The 26,647-nt window shown below is 35.5% G+C and overlaps 1 protein-coding gene across 1 annotated transcript; it reads left to right on the top strand.

Annotated features, from left to right (window-relative positions):
• The first annotated feature begins 794 nt into the window (after positions 1-794).
• Positions 795-26,434, top strand: LOC144448661 (cyclin-dependent kinase-like 1). The gene is made up of 9 exons (XM_078138942.1): positions 795-1,572; positions 12,337-12,461; positions 13,487-13,559; positions 14,447-14,537; positions 20,298-20,495; positions 21,536-21,618; positions 23,846-23,902; positions 24,367-24,501; positions 25,192-26,434. Exons 1-9 carry the CDS (start codon positions 1,405-1,407, stop codon positions 25,339-25,341), a joined length of 1,080 nt encoding a protein of 359 aa, XP_077995068.1. The 5' UTR covers positions 795-1,404; the 3' UTR covers positions 25,342-26,434.
• Positions 26,435-26,647: the final 213 nt, after the last annotated feature.

Raw genomic sequence — 26,647 nt, 5'->3', positions numbered from 1 at the left:
CAGGCTAGGCCTACACCTTTTTGTTTTGAAATTAGACTTTCTTTGTGCAATTCTAAGTTGACGATGACACAATTAAGCTTACCATTTACTGTTTTGCAATTTATTTATGTGTTTTCTATTTCATAACTGAACAAATGATATATGTCAATATTTATATGTTTGTATACTTTAAGGCTTAATTGTCATTTACAAAATATTAAAATGAAAATATTTAAATAAACAGTGATACAACGCTGTATTATTAGTTCGAACACAATAAAAATAAACTTCCAATCGCGGCCTGCATTTATTTCATTCCCCGGCACGAATTTTCTAAATTTTCCCACTTATCATTTCCTTGATTTATTTATATAATGTTGTTGTGTCTATTTATTGACAAATATTATATAGATAGCACCTACTTAATTCTCGTGACCGCAGTGTAGTTTATTTTAGGGTAACTGCGAGGCTTCGTTTACGAGGCAATTAGAGTGGTCACGTGAATCCTTGTCTCCATAGAAATAATCTGAATGACAACAGACCACTGTGCACAGCTCAAGGGGTTATATATTATGCTGCGTAAAGAAAATAGTGCGTTCATAGTTTTCGAGACACGATATTTTGAGATAGAAATTCAAATTTTTCATACTTATTGGAAAATGAATAGTCATATGGGTAAGGTCGGCTAGTTATTTGATGATGTCATCGCGAAAACTTGATATTTATTGAAGTCGAATGTTATATTCACACTTAGCGGAATGATATGACATTGCATATGACGACATGTTGATTTCACATAGACGTAAGGTAGTGAAAATATATACGTGGGAAGTTGAATTGTTGAGGTATGGTCGGTAATTGGAGTGAAGAACGCAGTTTGTAGCGCTCATATCTGCTACCCCTTCTGATCCGAACTCTTATTTTGATTTCCCTTCGACAGGTGAAGTTAGCATAGCGGATTGTTGAGGTTGGATTGACGTACGACAGCGTTTTTGTACAGCGATCGTGCAAGAGAGGTATATATTGTCAGTGAATAGATTTGCACGCGACGACGAGTTGATCGAACACGGAGCTGTCAACTTTAATGGTTCTTTATCGCTGTTGAAAATCACAAATTACCGTCAAAAGTACATCATCATTGCTGTTGGGGTATATAACTTTCGATCTGTGGCTACACTTTCCAAGGTCAAGAGTGATTCTAGAAAGCCGATGCATCGTTCTGTGCTATGTACCAACAGTCCACTTCGAGGGTTCTACCATTTGTCCGCCATTTCTAAACAGCCAAGCACAATCAGTACCGAAGTAGTTGGGATCACTTGGTCGAGTGCGACATAATAGTCGACGATTTACTCAGAACCAAACACCGAAAGGCTATTTCCCCCACCTATTTACAATACACTACAGTGACTGTCTTTTCCTGAAACCATGGACAAGTACGAGAAACTAGGCAAGATTGGCGAGGGGTCGTACGGAGTGGTGTTCAAATGCAAGAATAAGGACACACACCAAGTTGTCGCAATAAAGCGTTTTGTGGAAAGTGAGGACGATCCTCTTATAAAGAAGATCGCACTTAGAGAAATTAGAATGTTAAAGGTGAGTTGGGGCAGGATTTTTTTTTGTTAACTATAGAAAATATCACATCAAATAGACAAACATTTGTGTACCGTTTTCGTTGCAATTGTCCTTTACAAAGCAGACATCATAGGATAGTCGAATATTCATTGTCGAGGTGTAGCAATTATTACGCCCCGCTAACTTGACTACACTGTACTGCATTGATGACATTGAAAATATCTATTGAAAAACACCACTTTCAGTCCTAAATGTAAATACACAAATATAATTAAAAAATTAGAGAAAGTGTTGCTACGGTGATACGTGATTTTTCGGTAGTCAAATTCGACAATTTGTGTGCATCTGATATCTGTGTCGTACAATATTTGAAACAATTATTAGACTAGAAAACTTGAACTTTTTTCATCTGGTCAACATGAAACATTTAATTTGGGATATAAACACACACACACACACACACACACACACACACACACACACACTCACACACACACACATACATACATACATACATACATACATACATACATACATACATACATACATACATACATACAACCCACTACTACTTCTACTACATGTAGTACTACACAAACATACTATCACAACTGAAGAGATTTTGAATGCATCAATATTTATATTGTATTTCACACAATGAAAGGATCATTTTCCTGGGATTTCATTAAATTGTTAAAACTTGAGTACACCAGCACTGGCAGGAGGAACATTCAGGCCAATAGTGAAGTAATATAATAGGACCTTTACATTTTGTCATCATTTTGGAGAGGGTGCCAGGTAAAATCCAACGAAATTCCAAAGAATTTTGTTTTGATGTTACCTGCTCACGTCACAAGATTTTGACATTCACCGTGGCCAATGGCCCATGAAGAAGGTTCAATACGAGTTAAGTTGCCACCCTCTTTTGTAGAGTGCTCTAGGGAAGTCAAACTTCCAGCTTGCAATTAATTACATTGATTGTCATGGATTCATCCAGTTTATCAGTTATAGTTGTTGCAATTTTGTCCAAACTTGTTCATTTGGCAATGTGACATGCATATTTGTGTCACCCAATAGGTACTAAGTGGCAAGGTCGAGTTGTACATGTATGTGTATCATATACAAAAGTTCTACATTCCAAACAGTTCCAGAAAGCGATGCCATACTATGAGTTGATGGTAACCAGTTCCAAAGGTTGCAATATTGGACAATAGGTGTAGTTTTATAGCAAGCCAGTCCTCTGTTTATGTCACAAGAACAAAGTATACAATGTATGTGTATCACTGTATGAGTATGTGTGTGTGAGTCATTGTCTTTTGGGTGTCACACACTAAAGATACACTTGGATGTATTTAGTATTCTCTGTGGTTTCATCATGAGCTCACATTTCATTTTATTGAGAGAATGATGATTCCAATGTGTTTCCATTTTATGGGCTGTTGTAGGGTTTCACATTTTTGCCCCCTTCTGCAGTAAATCACAACCTAGGCAGAGAGCAAAGTTTTTTTTTTTGCCTATGTATAAATTGCAAAACAATTGCTACAAGGCAATGCAGTTCGTATATCTGACGAGAATTTGTCAAACATGAGTGGTATCGATTACTTTCTGTTTTTACTTTGTCTCATAGTGATCTCACTGAACAGAAAATGTGTAATTTTGGGGTGTGTGGTAATGTCATTGGCTGTACGACTACGGGTGTTGTATCAGAAATATGTTGTGACTTTTGTTCGGGGGATTGATGGGCATGGTGGTGAGATTAAACCAGGGGATGGGATAGAGGGTAGGGGATAGGAAAATCAGCAATAGTTGAAATCTACATCATACATTGGATAGCTGCAGATCCACTGTTGCTGATTTTCATCTCATGACAACAATGTATATTTCTACGTAATACCATGATTTAGCAACATGTGGAGAATATTGGGGAGTATAATGAAGGGTACTATTGAAACTGATGTGACATCACTTGCCCCTTCATTTGATCATTAGCAGAAACACTCACATCAAAAATCAAACATGAACTTTCATGAACTACTTGTTTTCTCTGGGTCCAAAAATGAAAATTAAGTTAAACGTATGAAGATAGAATAAACTTGCTGGAGTTCAGTCATCTGTCAACATCATATCCTTGAGTGATAAAAAATCAGTGTCACATTGTCCTGTTTTGTGTTGTGCCAAATGTTCATATTAGGGCATGAAATATTGGTATATTATTACCCACAGATGATTGCTGAGAACATAAACTTAGTATTTTTGTATTCCTTGCAATGATGGATGGTACTGTGACAGTCATACATGTATGGTGAAGAATCAGGGGTAGAATTGCTGGAGGATATTTTCGATTTGCTTGTGCACCTACTGTCATTTACAGTTGAAACTACAAGTACATCATATTTTGTAATAATTTTGTCGAATATGTGAATCATACATTTGTATTCACTGGAAGAAAATGCTCATTATCATAGTCAATAAATGGTGCGAATTTAACTTTCGGGCTTAGTTGTCAAATTTATCCAAGTGAACGGTTTCAACTGCAATTTTCCGTTGATTTCCATTGGGCTAACAGATTATACTACCTTGTAAATTTGTTAGTCAAAATACAATGTTTAGTAGTCTATAATGCCCTTGAACTTGAAGTTGACTGCACTGCTAATTTTGAGCCCTGCATAATGGAGTAGGTTGTACTATAGCTTACAAAATTCGATCAACGAAGAAAAATGTTGGCATATTATGAGGTCAGAATAATAGGTTGATCAATTGGTACTTGCGAGTTGTGGTCAGTTTTGTACCCAGTACTGTAGTATTTACTTCAAATTTAGAGAAGTGTGTTTGGTGTTGTCTTTGGGTTGTTTTTCTTTCAATTTAAAAGATAAATGTTTACACATGTCGAAAAGCTAAGACAGATGTAAACTTGTCTGCTAATTAGGAAGCATTCATTTACTTTGTATGGTGGAATTACTCCTGTGGGTTGTTGAAAAAGTATTTTATGTTATCTTTGACGTAACTGTATGTATGTATGTATGCTTTGAAATGGAAATCTAAAAGTTCCCTCAGAGCTGCCTGGAGATTGCTGAAAAAATATAAACCTGTAGAACAATAGTAATTTACCGAGTACTGCGTTGTTGGATGTTAGCTTGCTTTACATGAAACGACACCAACCTTTTTTTTGTTCCAGGAAGTACGTCAGGGGTTCTGATGTCTTCTGTTCTGCAACACAAGTTAATCCATTCTTGATTTGTGCTTAAAATTTTTTTTATGAAAATCAGAATTTTTTTAAAATTTTGAACAAAAGGTTTTATACACGTGTTCATAGGATTACTGAGTTTGTAACATGTTGAGAGTGTGGGAAAATAGGAGTAGAAAAGCGCAGTGTGTATAGAAAGTAGTGCCAACAGCTAGTTTTCCATTCAATGCAAAGGGAGGGGGGGGGGGGGAAACTACTGAACCACAGAGAGTTCTCATCTGATAGGAAATGACACCAACTGCTGATGCAGACATTTTAGTCAAAGAAGTAAAGAAAGGTGCACTAATTGGGTCACAGTTTACCCCCAATGAGATGATGGCCAACTTGCACACAACAAGGAAGGCATAGGTAATAATCTTACTTCAAACCAGCAGGTGGGAGAAAAGTGTGAGTCCTAGTGATTGAAATTGTTGAATGGAGAGTTTCATAACATTACCTGCCTAGCCCTAAACCCTGCTAGGTATAAACATCTATCCTACTTCAGTGGTTTGCCATTGTATGAACACAAAAAGTCTTGAGAAAAAATTCGCAATGCAGTCTGCCTTTATTTTGTGTAGTGGTAGTAACAGTAAGCAGTTGCTGGAGGGTTGTGGGTTTATATAGGATGGCAAGTGAATGTTGGTGACCTGAGAAAGTATAAGTGGTAATTGTTGAAAGGGATGTTAGCAAATGCATTTGTGGACAGTTGAACAGTTTTGTTTTGCTTGAACCCCTAATGCAGCCTTGGCCAGTATCTTTTACATAGACATGACCTTATTTAATGATAACACATTTTGAAAGCTTCATGGCTCTGTGACAGAATGTGTTTATAATAACCTGGTCCAAGTATGCATCTATGCATCTTATGTAAAAAAAAAGCAAAAAAACTTCTCGTTTCCACGAGCTCTCTGAGATGGTCAAATTAAACTTTCATTCAAACTGATTATGGTCAAGCTCAAAGACTGTTGTTTTGTTTATGTTGCTATGTTTAGGGGCTTGATAACTTCATCCAGCCATGTCGTTGGCCTATTTAACTTGGAATTTGTCATCACATTGTCTTTGCCCATATTAGCTGCATCCTGGCAACCCTCTCATTAGATTTAAGAATGTGTTTAGTTCTATCAGCACTTAAGTTGGAGATCATTGCCAAGCCATGATGTGTTTCATGAGTCAATTATTTGCTAACCTTGAATAAAAAAAATCCCGAGAGAGTTTGCTGACAGATTCTTTTGGTTAATACAGGAAGCAACTAGAACATATTATGATGGTATAGACAGCTTTATGAAAAAAAAGGACAAATTTGATGATTGACAATCATTCTCGTTGAATGTATGATAATGGATGGCATTACACAAATTTTGTGAATGGTTTTTCAGTGGATTTTGAGCAAACACCAGTGGTTCCGACATAACCTGTGAGCATTTCTCAAAAACTGTTCACTGCAATTCAATGTTTTGTTTTAAATCGTGAGTGTTTTAAGTTTTGTCGTACAGCTTTTTTTTTGCACGACGCAGTTAATATTAATTACACAAAATTTAATTAAATTGTAACAGCTCCTTGACTAAAGGGCTTTGAATGCCATGATGTGTTTTCGCTAGCAACAACTCAACCACCAATCAACAGACTCCCATGAAACAGTAAAGTAGAAGGGCTTAATAACAAGATAACCTGACCTGGGGAATATTTGAGGTTAATCAGATTAGAACTTAATGTTGTAATTATCAATGTCGTCAAAACAAAACAAAAACAACAACAACAAAAAACCAGTCTAGTACAGGTCACTTCTGTTGTAATCATAAGTTGTTCCAGCACATTCTGCTGACAAATTTTTTGAAAAGTTCTCGCATCTCAAAAAATGACATATTTTTATAACTGAGACTTGTACTTGAAAGTGGCCAAATGGACGAGGATGTGGTATTTATTTTGGCGTTTTAGTTTGTATGAAAAAATAGTTTATACTTAAAAATCAATGTGAAATAACATAGACTAAGTCTGTGTTTTTCACTCAGTACATTGCAAAATGCTTAAATATGTGTTAAATGTTTGTAATACAATAACAAACATGATACATATTTATTAATCATTTGCAATTTATTGAGTTGCAAACAAGGACTTGGCATATGTAAATACTAAATCCTCATTCATATGGCCACTTGGAAGCTTAGATTTACATTGGATTTCCATGTTGAAAATCTGTAGTATTGGCATGGCATGGCATATTTTTCTCCCCAGTTTATTCCAAAAAAACAGGCCTTGAGTATGAATTGCATCATCTGATAAAAAGGTCAAACTTCTTCAGTTTGTCAGAGAGATTTATGATATCTGCAAAATTGTCCCTCAAGTAATTGCCCTTAATTGCCATTTCGTTTGGCATTATAAATTATGATTTTATGGCAATCTATCAAAACAAAGAGACTAATTAGTCTTTGTTACTTAGTCTAATTAGGACCAATTTTATTTTATGTCCGCAATATTTCATTATTTATGTTTGAGTGATTTGAGAGATATTTTGAAACCATTGGGGTTATTTTTTGGTTGCAAACTGTGTCTAGCTTGAAATTCTACTTTGTTCTGTGTGACTGGAGTTTAACGTGAAGTGCGGTGAAAATTGGTATGGATTTGATACATATTGCATTTTTTTGGCTGCAAACTGTGTCTATTGTGAAATACCATTTTGTTCTGTTCTACTTATGTGTGCTGAAATTGGTCCGGATTCTGGCCTAGCTGTTTTTTTTTTTGCTAACTCAAGATATTTTACTGAAAGTGACAGAGGGAAGCCTGGTTGGAATGAATTGTAAATTGTTACACATTACGTTTGAACTCAAATTTTGTTTGAAAACTGGTAAACCCATCATTTTAATCAGACAGGTTTTACAAAATATGTATTACTTGTTAACGTTGCCATCATAGACAATACACATCAATGCAGTTTATTTGAAAAACACTTCCATCATGGTTGTCATTTTGGTCTACATGGAGTGAGGATGTTGTCTACAGAAGTTCCAAAGTCGTTTAATGTGTAATGCCACTATCTTTACAATGCACATTCCCAAATGTCCATTGAGACATAAATTAGTGAAAATTCAATCACCTCAAAGTGATTGGTTTTAAGGACGTATTCTACAGATGGTCTTAAATTGTCGTGAATTGTGTCCTGCATATTTACACATCTGCGCCCAAAGCCCTGCCCCCTCTCCCAACCCCAGTCCCCAAGTAGGTTATATTAGTACTTCATCTAAATCTATCACCAAGGTTATGTTTGAAGACCGTAAATTATTGTAGAAATTGTTTAATACTACAAGTGTGACACACCTATTACCCACCCATTATACATATTACTTTTTGTTATAAATGAACTTGAAAATTAATGAGTCAGGCTGGGTGTGTATATGTATGTTTGTGTGGTGCTGTATTGTGATGTTATGATGGTTTATTGAGTAGTCTACTCTATAGAAAAGATATCAAGGCTTCAGACATTTTACGAGTTACATCAAATAGAGTGTACCTCGTCTGGTTTTGTCTTATATACAGAATAAAGACGCCCAGTGAAGGATACATTGTCAAACTTTCTTAGAGGTAGGAAATTTGGATTTGGTGAAAGTCAACGAGCATTTTCATCCAATGGCTTTGTAGTATCTTTTGCAAGTTTCAAAGTAGTCTTTCCCAAGTGTTCACAATATTTGTTAAAAATAGACTTTAGTTCATGTAATTCCCCGACTGTATGTCATGGTAATATCATTATCAGTGCATTGTGTGTGTAAAACCTCACCTGGGAACATTTTGTTCTTTTGTAGGCGTGATATCATGGTTACTATGGTAACAGCAAACTCATACTTTAGTCATTTTCGCCTGACAAGGTGTATTTTTAGACTTAGTTTAACGTTGACAAAATGTTGAGGTGTATTCACTGACGTCAGCAATATAATAAAGCAGCGGTATGATTTATCAAGTTTGATTTTCTACTTCAAAGGATCCATGGTCGTCATTGAAAGTAGAACAGTGTATAATTTGTGCGGTTTATAGCAACGACGTAAATTTACTGTCGTGTCGTTTCCTGATAGGTCTTTTGTATTGTCTTTAATATTTCATGCAAGGAAATGAAGATTGCAATATTTTGTGATTGTAGTATAAATTATTTAGTATTATTACTACAACTCGTCATAATCGCCAGCAGATTTGGTTTCCGGTTTGTTCTCATTGTACATTTCTAGAAAAGTCTTGGAGATTATAGGCCAGAGCTGCATTTTGTGCTGGCTTGCTAAAAGTCTTTTTTTTTTTGTTTGAACACAGATTTTTATAGCCCGGGCTCATAAAACAAAGTATTGAAATGTTCTGTAACCCACCAGGATGAATTTATTCAGCTGAGCTACATGAAATATGATATATCAGATTTTTGAATTAAATCATTGGAACGGTATAGATTGATGTGTCAGTTTTTATTTTTGACATTTGCAATGCATATTACACTCTCTCACAACCATTTTCCTTCTTTTTGAAAGCTCAGCATATTTTTAGAGTCAAAAAGAAAAGACTTCCCGTATGCTTTTCATTTTCATTGCGTGTCTTTCCTTTTGTGTGAAAGGCCTCCTGTATAACGTAGGTTGTGAAATTTGCAAGTTATTAACTCTCTTTTTTTATCAGTTTGACAAGGTTTGTTCGGTGAAAAATATCAACAGAATCCGTAGAATGAGAGCTTGATGATTCAATTCAAAGCACCGCTACTCTCGTTCCATAAAATGATTCAACTATGCCCATATGGTCTTTGTGTGTAACAGCAATATTTTGTATAGCTCATCTAAATTGGACCCAGTGGGAGTTGTGTACGAAAATCTCAACTAAATTATTACTGATAATCAGTGACCTGATGAAGCAGAGTTGTATGTATTGAGTCGCAGGAGGGGATTTGGGGAATCATTTTGTTGTCATGGTGTTGGTGTGTGTTCCCACAGACCTAATCAACACGATATTCTATTGATACAATAATATAGTGATATACTTTGTAAAATTGAAAAAAAAAATGTTGGGGTGGGCTGGAGGCATTTGTTGACAACGATGATTATTTCACCATGGAGATCTTAAATATGTGAATGAAAAACGTAGGTTATAGTTCATTAGGTTGTTCATTAATGTCGGTCGTTGTCGTCAGAAAATGGCAGTGAGCAGGTTTTGGATGGAATGGTAAAATACAGTTCATGTGTTATCAACAACTTGGTTATTATTTGAAATATGATGTTGAAAATTAATCTTCAAAAAAAACCCACCATTCTTTAACAAACAATTTGATCCAGATACAAATGTTGTATTCATGTATAAATTTTGGTCTTTTTTCACTTGAACTGAGTAGACTATAAATTTGACAAAAATAACTGTATGTGAAACTTTAATATCTAAATTTGTACTATGAATGTTTTTATGGCTGTCGTCACCGGGTTTAAGTATAGTGTTGTTATCACTGTGTGTGTTTTGATTTTGGCAGTGTACCAAGGCGTGATGCAACGTACCTGGTACAGTTTTTGATGCACGGCCAAAATCTCTGTCTTCAAGAATCCATTCCTGCTAACTAACTCCCCATGAATTTTATAATGGGCAAATGAGATCAAGGCTGAACATTGTTTGTCGTAGCCAGGCATATTTTATCAACCGTCATGGTAAAAGATAATAGTCTTATTTGATTTGCAACAAAAATGACATCCTAGCTAAGTGTAATCTAGTAAACAAAGCTATGTCGGACATCATAGTTTCGAGATTTCCCACATCTGTCGGTTAATATATGGTTCGTAAATGATGTCTTTGTTTTCGTTATTATCTAAATAGTGTAGTTGATTTGAAATTTTTTTTTTTTTTTTCACCGAAAAGTGAGTTGGTGGAAAAACTTGGTTCTCGGGTAGCTATTTCAAGTGTATGTAAAAAGGTATGGAGGTTTGCTGTTGACACAACTTTGCTCAGCTGCCAGGACAGTAATTAATCACAGTCATTGCCATTTTATCCCTCTTGACATAGCTTGGTCTGGGGCCACATTACAGTGACCGCCGCCGTTCTACATTCCCTGGTCGCTTGCATAGAAACAACTCCCCACCCCACAACCATTTGATAAACAAGAAACATCAATACCAGTTTGTAATGTGATAGTAGTGTTCAGGTACCGGTTTTGCCGAATAGCAACAAGTCTTTTGTCCTCTGTGCCTTTTAGTCTTTGAGTGTGAAACTGTTTCTCTGTGTTTCTCGTTCTACTCCTATGTAGGGATATAGCATGTCCTTGTACTGTACATGTACTCTGTGGAGTTGCGACGCATCATAATGCAATGAAGTGTTATTGATTTTGAGATTTCACAAATAGCTTTGCTCAAGTCACAATTGTGGTTGTATTGATTTTTTGCGAGTTTTTTTTTCACTTCGAAATGAGCTCATCTTTGTTCTACAACTAAAATATCCATGTTGATTTCAAGTGTTTATTACATTTCGTCGATGTGTAGTACTTGTAATATGATCGTAACATCAAGAAGTCGAAAATGTCCAGAATTTTCAAAGTATCAACTTCTACTACTGCGTTCTCTGTTCTCTGGCTGATTTCAAACAATAACAATCACAAGATAGTGTGTGGTAAAGTTGTAAACAATGGCTAATTTTCTGTACTTTTATTTCTTTACATCCGGCTCAGCACCTTTTTTTTTTGTTCAGAATTTTTTAATCCAAGTGCATTGTCATTTGTGTGTTGGCCATTTTGAAAGAAAGTTCATAGTCAACAAACTAGAAATTGAAAAGCAAAAGCCTCCCTTGCGGAGTTTTTGTAATGTTGTGACCTGGTTACTACAACAGTTTGATATACAATGAGAAACACTCGATGAATACAAACCTTAAAGATAGACTGCTAATTTCATCTTCTTGCCCAAATATAGACTAACTGCAAGACAGTAGTACTATTTTTATCTAGAAAACATGTCACGAAATTTGTAGTGCGTCAGATTTGATGTGTATCCATAACAAAGGCTTTTGTTTAGTGATTTTAGCAAAGGTAAATGAAATGTGTCTATTTGAGGAAACGATTATGAATACACACCCAAGCAATGCAAAGAAGATTGTGGTACTGACACCATTAAAGGGTTACTGCTGGTGCCATTGTATCTGTCCCCAAAAAACTATTTATCCACATACCAGATTCCAAACCATTGTTTTCTTTCAGGGTTTAGCGTGGGGAGAGCAAAGAGAAAAAATCTATTAAAAGATTTTTTCAATGTCTCCTACCAGAAGTCCAATTGAATGTATAGTAAATAACACCAAGTTTATCAGATTTTCTGTTATCTGTTACTTTGGAAAAGAAACAAAACAGAACAACCCCACAAAAGAAAACAAAACAAACAAATTAAAAATACCCCCACCCCCCACCCCCCACCCCCCAAATAGCAGTATGGACTGCAAATACCAGTCACAAATGGCTCTCTAGAGTAGTTCCACATTGTTTTTTATTTAATTGCACCACAAAGGTTCTATTTTTAGTTGACTTTGATAGCAGCATTTTATGCATCATAACTGACTTTTTTTCTATCTCTTTTCTCTTTTCACAGCAACTGAAACACTCAAATTTGGTTAATTTATTGGAGGTCTTTCGAAGAAAGCGTAAACTACATTTAGTGTTTGAATATTGTGACCGCACAGTTTTGAATGAACTAGAAAAATATCATCCAAGAGGGTAAGCTCTGGTCTGAACAGTATATTAATAAAAAAACCAAAAACAACGTATTTGTCTACTATTATTACAGTGTTTTTGCTAAGGTTGGGGAACCTCGGTAACAGAAAGAGAGAAAGGGGTAAAACTGACGATTCTTCCATAGAGTCTGTGATAATTTTGTTTTGGAACCCTGGTAAAATGACATGGGAACCCCAGTAGATTTTGCCTACTTACCACCCTTAGCAAAAACACTATTTACTTATATGAAGTTCATGTGTTTATTTATGTAGCACACCAGTGTCTCTAATAACTGACAACAAAATTTTGAATTTGTGGATGAAAATGCTACAAACTGGATTTTCTTGTGGGTCACCCCCACCCCCACCCCCACCCCCCTTAGTTAAAAGGATAGGAATCACTAAATTTTTGTGGAGTCACAAGAATGGTGTTCATTAGTAATGAATCAAATTTGCTTAAAAGCACAAAATATTGTAGAACAGCAACTACTGACTGATATGATAATATATTTCTGTACATGTAACCCAACTTTGTATGCCGTACTTCTAGTTTTTTAGGTATGTAGAAACTTTGCCTCGATGGTGATATGATGATTTTAGAAAATTTGATAACCCATTGTAACATCTTGTATCTACTTTGAATCAATTTTCCAATTGGGGTAAATTTACTTGACAGCCGTAGTGTTGTTCAGGTTGTTATGACAGTATGCTTGAAAAAGTTATATATGAAGGTGGTTTTCGATATCTGAAGATGATTTTCTTCAGATGTGGAGAGATACACTTTATGATTGAACATGATAAATGAACCAAAAAATGTTGTTACCTTTGCTCAGGAATCATATCTTGTAGTAGTTCCGAACTAAGGGCGCAAATAATTTACCTAGAATATTTTGGCTAAATCACTCAACCTTCTTGATATATTTACATGAGATAAATTATTTATGCTTTTGAGTTTTAGGACTACTAGAAAAAAAAAAGATCAGTAAAGTTTGAAAATAACCAATATTTGTCTTTTCTGTCTTGTTGTAGTGTACCAGAGTCAGACACAAAAAGAATCATTTGGCAAACTCTTCATGCTGTGAATTTCTGCCATCAACACAATGTAAGTATACTGGACTGACTTGAAATGTTGTTTTGTACAAATTTGACAGTGTAGACGTCATCATTGTTTCATGTCTGGTGAATACCACGTGCTCAGTCCAGATGAGAATTAACTTTTCTGCACATTTTAGTTTTTCCGTTCCATGAGAGAGGACAGTCTGTTCAACTCCGTATGTACAACATGTGTCAGTGCCCAGTAGATGAACTCTGCGTGCACTCTACAATCTTATCACCACTACTAGAAATGTGTAGTAAAGTTTCCAAGATGTCACGCAGTTGTCATCTTTAGGATGACTGTATGATACATGTTATAAGATGTCTGAGGGGGAAAAAACAACTTGAAAGAATGTAGTAGACTTGCAGTCTGACTCTCTCACAAAATGAAAGTAGAGAGACAAAATTCGTGTTTCTACTCCAGATGTGACAGTGTCCAAGCATCGGGTCATCTTTTGTTTTGGTGAAAGCAGGGAATATACGTGATTCTACTTGCAGAGTTTGGCACTGCAAATTTTCTGAGACATCAGTCAGATAGTTTATGGTTTGAAGTGAAAGCTTTGGTATTTGTTCTAGTACTATAGAAAGTCTAAAAAAAAACGTGTAGTTGCTTAGAAACGTAGGGGCAACTTGCTATCAACTTGATGGTATGGTAACTAAATACACATTACCTGGACACCCCATAGTTCAAGGAGGGACTTGGCTTGTTTTATTCTGTCAGATATTTTAAAGAAAATTGTGATGTACAATCATTTATTAATATGAATTCTATGCTTCCAATCTTAAATAAAGTTGAGTCATAACAAAAATTTGCAAAAAAAAAAGAAAAAAAGAAGAAATTTGTAAAAATTCTGACAATTTAAAAAATTTACCATATTTTTCTTCTTTCTGCAGTGTATTCACCGTGATGTCAAACCAGAAAACATACTTATCACCAAGTCAGGGCAAGTAAAACTGTGTGACTTTGGTTTTGCAAGGATACTCAGTAAGTGTTTCTTTTTTTTTATGATATCCTCATTTTGTCCTTTCCTGACCTTCATTGTTCTTGTTTCCTGATGTAAACACTGTTCGACACTTTATCCACAAATCGGTTTGTCAGAATCTACCTGGTGGTCCCACGCTTTGATGATTCCTAATAAGCGACAGTTAACAGCAATCTTAGCATTCAGCACAGGTAGACTTTTTCATGACATCTTAAATTGAGTTGGTTTACCAGAGAATTTATAAAACCAGTGCTGCCAAAATAACATTTTACAGCAATATTCTACCAAGTTTACACTTTTCATCCAATATTGCACAGTCCACAAAGCAGTGTACGATTTTTGGTTTATCTATCACCTTTTGATCTATGGCATGTATTTGCATCACTTTATGCGTAAAATAAGTCGTCCGTGTACGTGATGGAAAATTGTTGCCAAGGCTCCCACACAGCAAGTATATTTTACAAACAGATTTAACAGCATGTATGAATTGCTTAATGGGTTCTAATCTGCCTCTGATAGTTTGCTTTGCTCTCTGCCATGTATAACCAAGCACTCTTCACTAGAAATTGGATTAGCGTTTTCCTGTCATATTTTCTGTGAAATGCAATTCAGGTGAAGTATACATTTCAAGGAACATTGCCGGGAGCGAATCGTTCATACGATGATAATAAAAAAAAAAGATCTTCCAAAATTGTGGGGGTGACGTCTTTTGTTACATTTTTACTCAGAATAATTCAGGGCTATAAATAGAGTGTGTTGATGGGTAAAAAAATGAAACGGCCACCACTGAAATCATTACTTGTGTGTAAATAATGTAATTAAATTTGTGATAATTTGATTTTGTGCTAACATTCACTGTAATGTGGAAAAAAAAAGGACCAAATTTTGTCAGAAAATACAACAGAGCATAGGTGAAAAATCACCAAAAATTTGATCAAGCCATGTAACATCCTTTTAATCTAATGACATAGTTGCCATAGTAACCAGGTATTTGCTATGTGTGTGTGTGTCTGTGTCTGTGCGCTACTAGCAGGCACGAATTCACCCAGACAGTTTTAAAATGTACACAGTTCTCTCCTTAATCCATGGCTTGCATAGATTCCGGAACATAACTGTGGTCACAAATGGCTCTATATTGTAGCTAGAACTTCAAACAATTAAAATAAAGCTATCCATTAGTAAAAGATAGACAAAAGGTAGTCAACATGGAAACATCTCTGGAATCTTTGACTTGTGAGGTTTTAATCGAAAAATAAAATATACTAATTCTATTTTGAATGTCTGTTATTTAGAAAGGGAAGGTAGATCGTTTCAGTACACAGACATGTATGAACAATGTCTAGGGGCAGTTTTAAGATATTTCTTCCATTTTTGGGGGACAGGGGGGGTTCTGTAAGGTTATAGAAAACGTCTGATAATTATGAAAATTAAGAGCGAGAGAGAGAAAGAGAGAGGGAGGGATGGAGAGAGGGGGCGGGGAAAGAAATTTTAATGCACACTGCGAAGATGAGTAAATTGTATGATTTGTTAGTTTTAGTCCATTACACTAGAAATCACTGTTCTCAATCGTAATGTTGATTTGAAAGTGCCACACATGGTGTGTTTGCCTAGTAACAGGAATGTGTACGTCATTTTGCGCTCTTGACAGCGTTTATGTAACAAAGTAATACGTAATAAGAGTATACTCTAACATCCAACGGTCGTGACACGAAAGGTCATAATTGTATACGTGCGGACGTCCTCAGGGAATAGATGAGACTGTGGGGACGACGACCCCAGGGAATAGACAAGACCTGTAGGTCCTCAAAGGTTCATTTGTTTGAACTGACCAGGTGTAAAAGGCAAAAATGAAATGTTTCATTTTAGATAGAGTCTATACTTGGTTGTGTGGCTATTCCTATGAGATTTTCACACTTGATGACATTGAAGATGCACTGTTTGTTCCATAAATTAGAAATACAACCATATCAAAGTTATATCATGGAAGGTGAGGGCGAACAAAAGAAACAAGCAGACACTCAAAAAAACAAACATAGACGCAGTGCACTGGTATTTGTCAAAATATTGATTTTACTCAGTCAACACAAAGATCTGGCGAGTGCAATAGACACTGAAATCAACATTCATGAACGTACATTCATTTCAAAGCAGTTAAAAGTATTCAAAGTGTAACCTTTGAGTCATTGATTCAATTTATACGCAACTTATGGTTCGTTTCGTCGAGAGCCGACATTGTCATTAGTTGCTGTGGCCTTTTCTTCACCCCTTTGATGTTATCGCCATGGTTTTTAGAATTGCATTGGCAGCTTGGATATAGCCGTTTCTTTTCACCGTCCAATTTCTAAAGAATACAGTGTCTCACAAATCAAACAAGAAGAATAGAGAATGGGTTAGTGGATGGCGTTGCGAGCATTATGAACAGGAGTTAGGCATTTAGTTATCATAAATAAACCCTTCTAAAACCTATTAAAAGCACACTCAAGCCGTTAGCCTGTCTCATTCGTATAGAAATTTATGCATATGTAAAGTCAATTCCTTTGTGAGGTTTACCTTTGTTTTATTCTTGGCATTGGTTTGGCCACCACCTTCCCTGTTCATTCTCTTAAAGGAAATATACTGTTTTTATGCTCCTGCCAGGTTAGATTAAAAACAAAGTTTCAGTAACTATGAGAATCCGAAAAGAACAGCAACACAAACAAAGTAGGTACTAAGGTGTAAAGAATAGAATGAAACAAGTGAAAGAATGAGTGTTTTTTTTTTTTTTTTTTTAGAGGTGTCTGTTCTCTCATTTGTAAAATTTGCCTCTATGCAGTAGTTTGATGTGATATGATACTGTCTGAGTCAACAAAGGGTTGTTTGTGAATAGGTCTCCTGTTCCGTTTGGATGATTCTTCACAATGACCAGCAGCTCGAGCCATCTAACAGAAACATAGAGCTCATTAAAAATGGAAACCTAGTGAAAAATAACGGACTACTAACAACAATGGAGAGTTTCCTGCAATGGTGAGGAACGCAGTGAAGTGGTCTCGGCAAGTTAATCAGGGGGTAAAGGGTCAGGGAGGTTTTTGTAGCGTATATACGGGGGTCTTAGAAGCATCAGTTGTTATGTTTATTTTAGAAGGTTAGCATCAGTTGTGTAAAGTAAGGGTTGCATAGAAATTCAGTGACGGCCTCTGTAAGCTTAAGAGTGTAAAATCACTTTGCATCCCTCCTTTTCAGTTATGTCAACATTGTATTGTAATGTAACAGTTACACAATCCTATGTGAAAAACCAGAGTTTGTTAGTTAGACATAAACCTAGTAGTAACCTTGTAAAGATAATTGGTAGATGTGTTCTGAGAGGGACATTTTGCTCGGTTTGTTATCGCTAACATTGCCATGGCAACACATTACTGAAGAAGAAGGCAGGTCGACCAGAAAATGATGAATCGGTGTAAAAGTTTGCGTATGAACAGATTTCGTGTTTGCTTTGCACCATATTTTATATTGCTACAATTTTGCGATTGTTTTTTTTTTTTACGTTTCGATTATTGTACCAAAAAAAACAAACATATGTTACAGCTGTGTTTGTGTAGCATTTATAACGTTAGAATCTATACACACACGACTCATTTTCTCTTCAGTGTGTATTTTTGTTTTGTGATGTTACCATGGCAACCTTGCGAGTATCAGTAGATTAGAATGTTTCATTTGAATGAAAAAGGCAGAAAGAAAAATTGCCAGGAAATTTAATATTGCCACTATTCTCAACCATCGCTTGTAGTGCCATCTGTGCTCCAATAACAACAGCCACCCGGGCAAGTAATCTTCACTTAATCTTTTAATTCGTTAGCTAACAAAACCACTGCAAGTTATTATTGTTAGAGGCACATATGTGGGAGTATGATTTGTAGAAAAATAGCGTGACAACGCTGCAGTAATTCCTTGGTCCGGTCGACAGTGGCAACTAGTGATGTTGATAACCTCAGTGGCAACTAGTGATGTTGATAACCTCTGATCTCACCAGGGTCATTGTATGAGACAGGAATTTTTTAGTCTTTGTTTACAAACTGTAACAGATGTCATTCTTGACTAGGAGGTGATAAACTTACAACTAAAAAGACTATCATTTGAAAAATTAGATAAAAAAGAAGTTATGACCATTTTGTTTACTGTCTCTGCCACTTTTTCTCTCGCATTCAAAAATTAGTTGCGACATGTGCTGCCATATTTTGTTATAAAGATTGTGTTTTATCGTTTGGGCAATAAAATTTGGGGTAGCATTTTGCTGCATTGCTTGATCAATTAGATTTTTGATAACATTTGACAAATAAGATTTTGGGATAACATTTGACCAATAAGACTGTGGAGAACATTCTGCTTCATTATCCGACCAATAGGATTTGGGATAACATTCTGTTTCATCTTTTGACCAATCAGATTGTGGGTTCTGTTTTACCTTTTTATGGCTAGTAAGATTCTGGATAGCATTCTTTTTTCTATCAGTTTGACTTAAAAGGAATGTACGTAATCATTCTCGCCAATCAGAATCTAAGATAGGCTTCTGCTTTTTAAGATAGAGTTTTGCTTCATCAACCTGTAATTTCCAAATGTCATTACCAGCTTTAGTTTAGGAAAGCGGAAATGTCAACAAAAGACCTAGATTACGGACAGACTAGTGATGAGAAAAAAATTGTCATGATTCATCACTGCTGTCCTATCTGACAAAAAGAATCGTTAATTGTACATGAAAATACTACCATCAGTCACCCCCCCCCCCTCCCACTCCTTAGTTACAAGGAAATGTGTTTGTGACAAATAAAAGTTTTCATACTTTGCATAGCATTTGTAACAGAATACCTCACTGAGAAGTAGGTGAATTATGTGCAAAGAGGATTTGATATGGATCTTGATTTGTAACAGCTGCACTTGACAGCCAAACTAAATAAATTGTTATACAAGTGATGTTTAAGATAAGAAAATTCTTCGGTATGTGATTTCGGCTTGTAGAATTATCAGTTAAAGTAGTGTACATTTCAAAATTGAAATGTATATCTCTAGTGTCGGTATGATTCATGCATCTTTTTTTTTACTGAGATCAGCCAAGATTTGAACATAATGGAATTTTTTGATCTGTCTAAATTCAATCTTATGCTTAAGTGTTTTTTGAAGGAAAGATTTGCAGATGTTTATTTTTTTTATATTTGATTTTACGCATATAGTATTTAAAGTTTATAAATTTGTTGGTAATGAATATCTTTTCTTAATAACATGCAACATTTGTGTTTTTTTCAAACCCAAAATGGATAATCATGTCCCCCAAAAAATCTAGAATCACAATTTGAAAGAGCCACACTTAGATGTTATTTCCATTCAGCCAAAGGAAAATATGAGAAGCCGAAAGGGGCTTTTGTCACTACACGTTGTCTAGCGGCTCATAGTGACAAAATCCGTAGGTCACAAGTATTTTCCGGATGAATGAAGAACTTGGAGAATAATATAATTATATCAGCACCTATATATTAAAGAAAAATCGGGGAAAGAAATGGCAATTTTGAATGTTTTGACTCATATTTCGAACACAGCCGAACCAATGACATAGACATGGGTTGTTGTGACATAGACACACATTGTCGTGATGCAGAATGGCCAGGGTATAAATTCTGTATTTTTTTTTTCAACTTGGTTGTGCATGGTATTCCTTATTTGTATTGGGAAAAGACAAAATAAAGAGTGAAGTCACAAGTGGAATCTGATGTATTTTTTTTCCTTGTTTATTGCAGGTCCAGGTGATGATTATACAGATTATGTGGCAACAAGATGGTATCGTGCTCCAGAACTGCTAGTTGGCGACACGCAGTACGGTCCACCAGTCGATGTGTGGGCAATTGGCTGTGTTTTTGCAGAGTTGTTAACTGGGCTAGCTTTGTGGCCTGGCAAGTCAGATGTCGACCAGCTATACCTAATAAGGAAGACTTTAGGTGAGAACAGAGTCACGAGATATCATAATATTTTTCTCTCAGCTGTGATTGTAAGGAGATATCAAAGTATGGGTGTAGGTGTCACTGAAAGGAGATAAATGTTTGTGTCATACACGGAGGTGTGAACAATACGAGATATTTGCGTGTCGTGATGTGACTGATATTATCAATACTAGATGATCAGATCAGATGGAAATTTGTCACATATACTCATTGAGATACTATACAGGTCTGAGGTGTTGAGAGACGCTAGGTTTGCCACCCTTTTCATGTCGCAACAAGAAACCAAATTAGCAAGTAGTGAGTACGTTTGATGCTTAACTAGTTATTTTGAATGAAGCACCATCTGTGCTCTTTAGAGGTAAATACGATTGTTGGCAAGGCAACTGCTTGGTGATGAATGGGGTGCCTTAAAACTGTCATTTGGAGACGCTTGGCAACATCTAATCAGTTATAAAATGTTCACCAAGGCCTATAAATTGATTAGTAGGCACAAAAGTTTTCTTTTAATTTGTGTATTTAATATAGTTAATGGGATAACTGATAGGTCCTCATTCAGTCAAGACGATAAGTTACTGCTTGTGGAAGTTCAGACAAAATGATGTTCCTTATTGGGGCGATTTGAAACAAATGACAGTTCTGAAAATGGATGCGTTTTCAGCATTACTGCCCTTCTGTATTAATACAGTTAGTGAAATGACAGTGGGTGAAGAAGTATGGCCATGGAATAATCAGCGAGGAAATAAAGCAATTTGATGTAATCGATGTCACCTTGGAAGTGCACTGTACAAATTGTATAAGTAATGTATTGAAGCAGTCAGTCACTCAACCAGACATTTCTGTATTCCTAATCTCGTAGTCTCTATCTCTCATATTGACGCTTAATGTCTTTACATATATCTAGAATGCAAGGATGTTGTGTGAGACTTTGACAGGTGTAGATTTCGTAAAGAGATTTCACGGCACACGCACGCACACACACACAAACAAAAGTCTTGTTAATACATCCTGTATATTCTGTTTGTGTTGTTTATTTCTAGGTGACTTGATAGCACGCCATCAACAGATATTCAGTCAAAATCAGTTCTTTCAGGGTTTGACGATTCCAGAACCAGATATAATGGTGAGTTGTAAAATCAAGATATCGCAAACAAACGAACAAACAAAACAAACAAACATAAATAAACAAGTAAATTAATAAATAAACACAATCAATAATGTTCAAAAGATTATCACATAAAAAAAAAATCTATTTCACATAAGGTGTATTGGGATACAAGTTAAAAGGTTTTTTTTTTACTTTTTTATTCCAAGAAAAAAAATCAGATAAGTGTCCACAGGAGTTAAGGAGGCAATGTTCACATAAGAACTGATTTAGGTGTTATTGTAATGTACTCTATAGCTAAACAAAAATTACCATTCTCGGATTTCTTGATAAGCATTCTTTTCTCTGTTGCCTATAACCTTTGACATATACTTTCTACTTGTACTACTTCTGGTGTATAGACTTATTAATCTCAACGTTTCTGGATAAATAATAAAAAATTAACAAAATTCACTTTTAAGAGGAGATAGAAGGTAAACACTAAAAACAATAACACTACTTTAAATGATAAATAAATAATAATGGCATGGTTCGTCAAAAAAAAAAAAAAAAAAAATAAGAGAGAAGATGATTTGAAAAACTGATAAAAATTGTTGCTATTCATACAGAAAGCCAAATACAGTACCCGTTGTGCAGCCAAACGATTCGTCATTGTGGTAAATACCGAAACAACTCACGATGATCAAAAAAATTTGCATCATTTTTTTTTTTGGATAACTTGTTAATTCAGTGTTTGCTATAAGATATATGATTGGGTGACTACCTCACCACACAACACCTAAATATTAAATCAGACTTTCTAAATCTGTAAGTTTAATCACAGCTCTCTTGGTACGATCTGTAAAGACAAAGAGAAAAAAAATCATTCTTGCACGATTATTTCTTTCACAGGGTAAATACTACCAAATCAGAGTGACCATAGAGTTTCAGTTGGGCAGCAAGATATTTTTTTTTTTTTACAACTTACACATTTTTTGTTGCAGTTTACATAAAAACAAAATACATAAACTGATAACAAGCAAGCATATGAACTGATACATTTTATCTCAGCGTAAACAGAAATCAACATCACTGTCGGATGAAACAAGGAAGATTCAAACTTAAAACTATTTATTTGTGTTCACAGTGAGATAAAATATAACATTTCATGTGCAAAACACTATCAGTGACTGCAGTTTGTTTACAGTGTAATTTGAAACAAAAAACATAGTGTGAGACATAAAAAAGGTTGTGCCACCTAATTGAAAGTCTATAGTCACTCTGTTTTGGTTGTAAAACTGTTGTTAATTTCTTCCTCAAATTTGAACTGTACTATAAAGTTTGAAATGTAATTACAGTGTACATTACCAGGGGTGTAGATTTCAAGTTTAAGGGTGTTGGCTGGTTGTATTTTATTACGGAATTTGCCTCACAGGATTTCATGTTTTTGTAATGCCTGCTGTTAAATGTAATGGAACAATGTTTGTATACGGTCCTAAAACCTGGTCAGCACAACATTTTTTTAATGGAGCGTGATTGGTATACTGTTATGAATGCAATTATCATACATCACTCGTTAATGACAATTGCATGGCATCCAAATGTATATTAACAAACCGACCACGAATGATTAACTATGTCCCCGAGTGCATGCATCATATAAGCTCATAATATTTGTACCCCAAATAATCGGTGATGGGAAAACAACACGGAATGCTATCTAGATGGTAAATAGCTGGACATGAAACACCTGGAAAGTAAACATAGCGTAAAAAAAGAAAACCATTTGTCAAAAGTTTCAATGCATGTAGCATGCTATGGCCCATTAAATAAACAATGCACAGTTGAAAACATTATCAAGAGACTTAAATCATTTGTTGAATTAATCTAATTAGTCAACTAACAAAAATCTCATGTTTTGTCTTATTATTCCATTTGTGCTCACTACTATGTTTTGCTATCTCTAAATCTCTAGCCTAAGGTTAGTAGATCAATCCCATCTCACCGATTTCTATTGTCGGATTATCACTCTCTACTAACAAGGCAGTGTAAAAGAGTCTTTTGTTGCTGTCTTTTGCTTCATTTGTCATACACCTGTTCTGCAGTAATCTCCTCTGTAAAGAAGGGGGAGGAAGAGATCATTAGGTCTTTTTGGGGAATTTCCCTGAGGGGGAAAAAACAGAAGATAGTTCGCATTTTTCCTTGATGATGTTTAATTTAGAGATTATTTGCTGAAGAATGTTGTTTATGTTTTGATGTGTTGTAGGAACCCTTAGAAGTGAAATTTCAGGGCATATCTGTTCAAGCACTCAGTTTTATGAAGGTATGTTTACAATTGTATATTTATTTTTTTTCTCTATACCTTGTCTGTCTATTTCAAGGCAGTATAAATGTGGTGGTATTTGCTTTCATGGTGCGTACATTGTTAGATTGTATAAGTTGTACATCTTACGAGTGTAGAATAATGCTGTGGTAGTTTAAATGGAAGACAGAGAAAATATGATTACAAGGGAGATACACATACAACAATCTCCCCCTCCCCCCCCCCCACCACATACAAACACAGCATCAATACTATGCTATGGTAGTGTAAACATAGGATACAAGATTACAAGGAACATACAAACAACACCCCCACCCCCACCACCACCATGAACACAGTAACGAACAAGGGGCAATTGTCAAAATATCTGACAAATGAAAACAGAAGCAATCTGACTAGTCAGCCACACTTTGACCTTTCTCTAGTTACTCAAAATACTTATTTATGCGATACATTATTTACAGGGCTGCCTACAAATGGATCCTGATGCAAGGCTGAGTTGTGAAGAACTGATAGACCATCGATACTTTGAGTATTACAGAGAAGATGTGGAAGAAGTGAGAGAAAGAAGGAGACCCACCAGAAGAGACCGTTCTAGAGTAAGTATTTGATGCATGTTTATAGCATCTGTCAAAAAAACAAAACAGGTAGTGGTCATGGGTTGTCTACCATTCTAGACAGAGAGCATGCTTTATATTGATTCATACAGTTTAGTCAATGACTGTCATCTTGAAATTGAATCTTAACTAGATTTGTTCAATCTGTTGTCAAGTTGGCGATATAGCTTGAGTATTTGATATAGCAGTGTCCCAAGCAAAGACCAAGACACAGTTCATAAATGCTTTCAGTAGATCACTTTGTACAATGATTGTACCACATTGTTATTGTTAGGCACAGCCTTCTTACTGAAATTTGCCACTGGAAATTTACTATGTGTGGCTAGCACCTTATATAACTGCAAGGAAATAGATGTACAAAAGAGATGTCATATTTGTGTGTATTGTACTTCTAATAATATGCAGTATTTGGCACATTGTCTACACACAAGAAACTTTGAACTTATAAATATGGGCAAGTGCATTTGGAGCTGCGAGGAAAATGAATGAAAGTGTAACAATATGATGCAGAATGTCTGAGTACTGTCAAGATGTTGTAAGAAATGTGGACAGTAGATTTGTGTGGTATAAAATTTTTGCCTTGATTGTCTGAAAAAAATTATATGTGTTAAAATTTGTAGAAATGAAAATACAGTTTGTTAAGTGGTGTCTTTCTTTGTTTTATCTCAACAGCTGACCAATCATCATAGTACATTGCCACAACTGACGGGAAATCCACTTAATGTAACAAATGTATCGCCTGCACCTGACAACAAATATGGCAAAGAAGCAAAGAAGTATCACTTGTTTGATCACCATTTACCTAGCATTCACAGAGACTAATCAGAAATGAACTATAGTGGGGATTTGAATTTTGACTGAGGGTTTTTTTTTTTTTTTGGGGGGGGGGGGGGTAGGATGCGGGACAGGGGTAGGATTGGGAGTCAAAATAAGGTTTTAATACAAAAACTACCCCTTGCTATATTGTGTTCTATTGAAGACTAATGTAAAGTGCTCAAAAGAAGGGCTACTATTTGGAGCGACTTTTAAGATGCATGTTCAGTGAGTGGTATATATGAGAAAAAGTGTCAAAGAGCTGAGTTTTCATCACCGCCACTAGAAACATTCTATGTACAGATCTGTATTGATTGAAGTTAAAAATTCAGTCAGAAGCTTTGTCCCTGATTAAAGGGATTTTTAACTATGACAGTGAAAGTATTTGTATATTTTTTTTTTCCTCCAGCTTATGTAATCATCTGTTATGGCGTCTTTGTTAGCTGATGCCTTAAAAAGAGGGGTGGGAGAGAGTGGGCTTGAAATCAGAAATCAAAAAAGTCTGCGGAGAATTAGTGGAAATTTCTCATGAATGTTGGAAATTTGTTTCCCTGAAAAATGAGAGAGAGTGTTGAATCAGTAAAATAGAATATCTGTAATCTGTGTAGATATAGGATCTTCATGTAATGGAGATAATTATGAAATCATTGAGCTTTATTCAAATTATAAAAATCACTGACCTTAAAACCAAACCTCCCAAAAAAAAAATCTGACTTTCTTTAAAAATGTTATAGATGCATTGGAGGGGGTATACACCAAACAAACAATCATGCCTTTGAAGGCCTCAAGGCAAGTAAATATTTCACAATCAGAAACAAATTTTGTCATTTTTTTTCGTGCTCCATATTTCATTGTCAACATGTGGAGTATGCCTAATGTATTTTTTGCATGTTACTGTTTTTTTTTGCTGTTAATTTTATTCATGGCAAGAGCAAAAAAAAAATTAAATAAAAACATAATAAGCACTTTCTAAGCAGCTACGATATTCTTTTCAAAACTGGTGATGTTCCCATTTTATTCATGTAGTACTATTATGTTTGTAATTTTCTTGTTTTGTTAATTATTTCCTCCAACTGTCGGAGTAATGTACTTCATAACAACACCCCCCCCCCCCATGTCAAAAAGTGTAACATTGTAAATAGTTCGTTTGTTCTTAGTCTTCAGCCATGACGGTTTGCACCGTGTACATACACACCCAAACAGTAGGGGAAGAGGGAGAATTTTGTCAGTGTTGTGACTCTAGTAGTAATTTCTGCCTTTCCTTGGCACCAATACACAATTTATACGGGTCTTGTAAAAAGGAAAATGCAAAACA

This window comes from Glandiceps talaboti, chromosome 2 (genome assembly GCF_964340395.1).
Source record: "Glandiceps talaboti chromosome 2, keGlaTala1.1, whole genome shotgun sequence".
NCBI classification, from domain to species: Eukaryota; Metazoa; Hemichordata; class Enteropneusta; family Spengelidae; genus Glandiceps; species Glandiceps talaboti.
Note: the sequence above shows the minus strand (reverse complement) of the source record. Positions and strands in the feature narration are given on the sequence as shown.

What these genes read in the sequence shown, in the direction of transcription:
- LOC144448661 (XM_078138942.1), top strand. Translation starts at nt 1,405, where the DNA reads ATGGACAAGTACGAGAAACTAGGCAAGATTGGCGAGGGGTCGTACGGA. An exon ending in TTCCAGAACCAGATATAATG is followed by an intron (nt 21,619 to 23,845) that starts GTGAGTTGTAAA and finishes GATGTGTTGTAG; the next exon opens with GAACCCTTAGAAGTGAAATT. An exon ending in CCAGAAGAGACCGTTCTAGA is followed by an intron (nt 24,502 to 25,191) that starts GTAAGTATTTGA and finishes TTATCTCAACAG; the next exon opens with CTGACCAATCATCATAGTAC.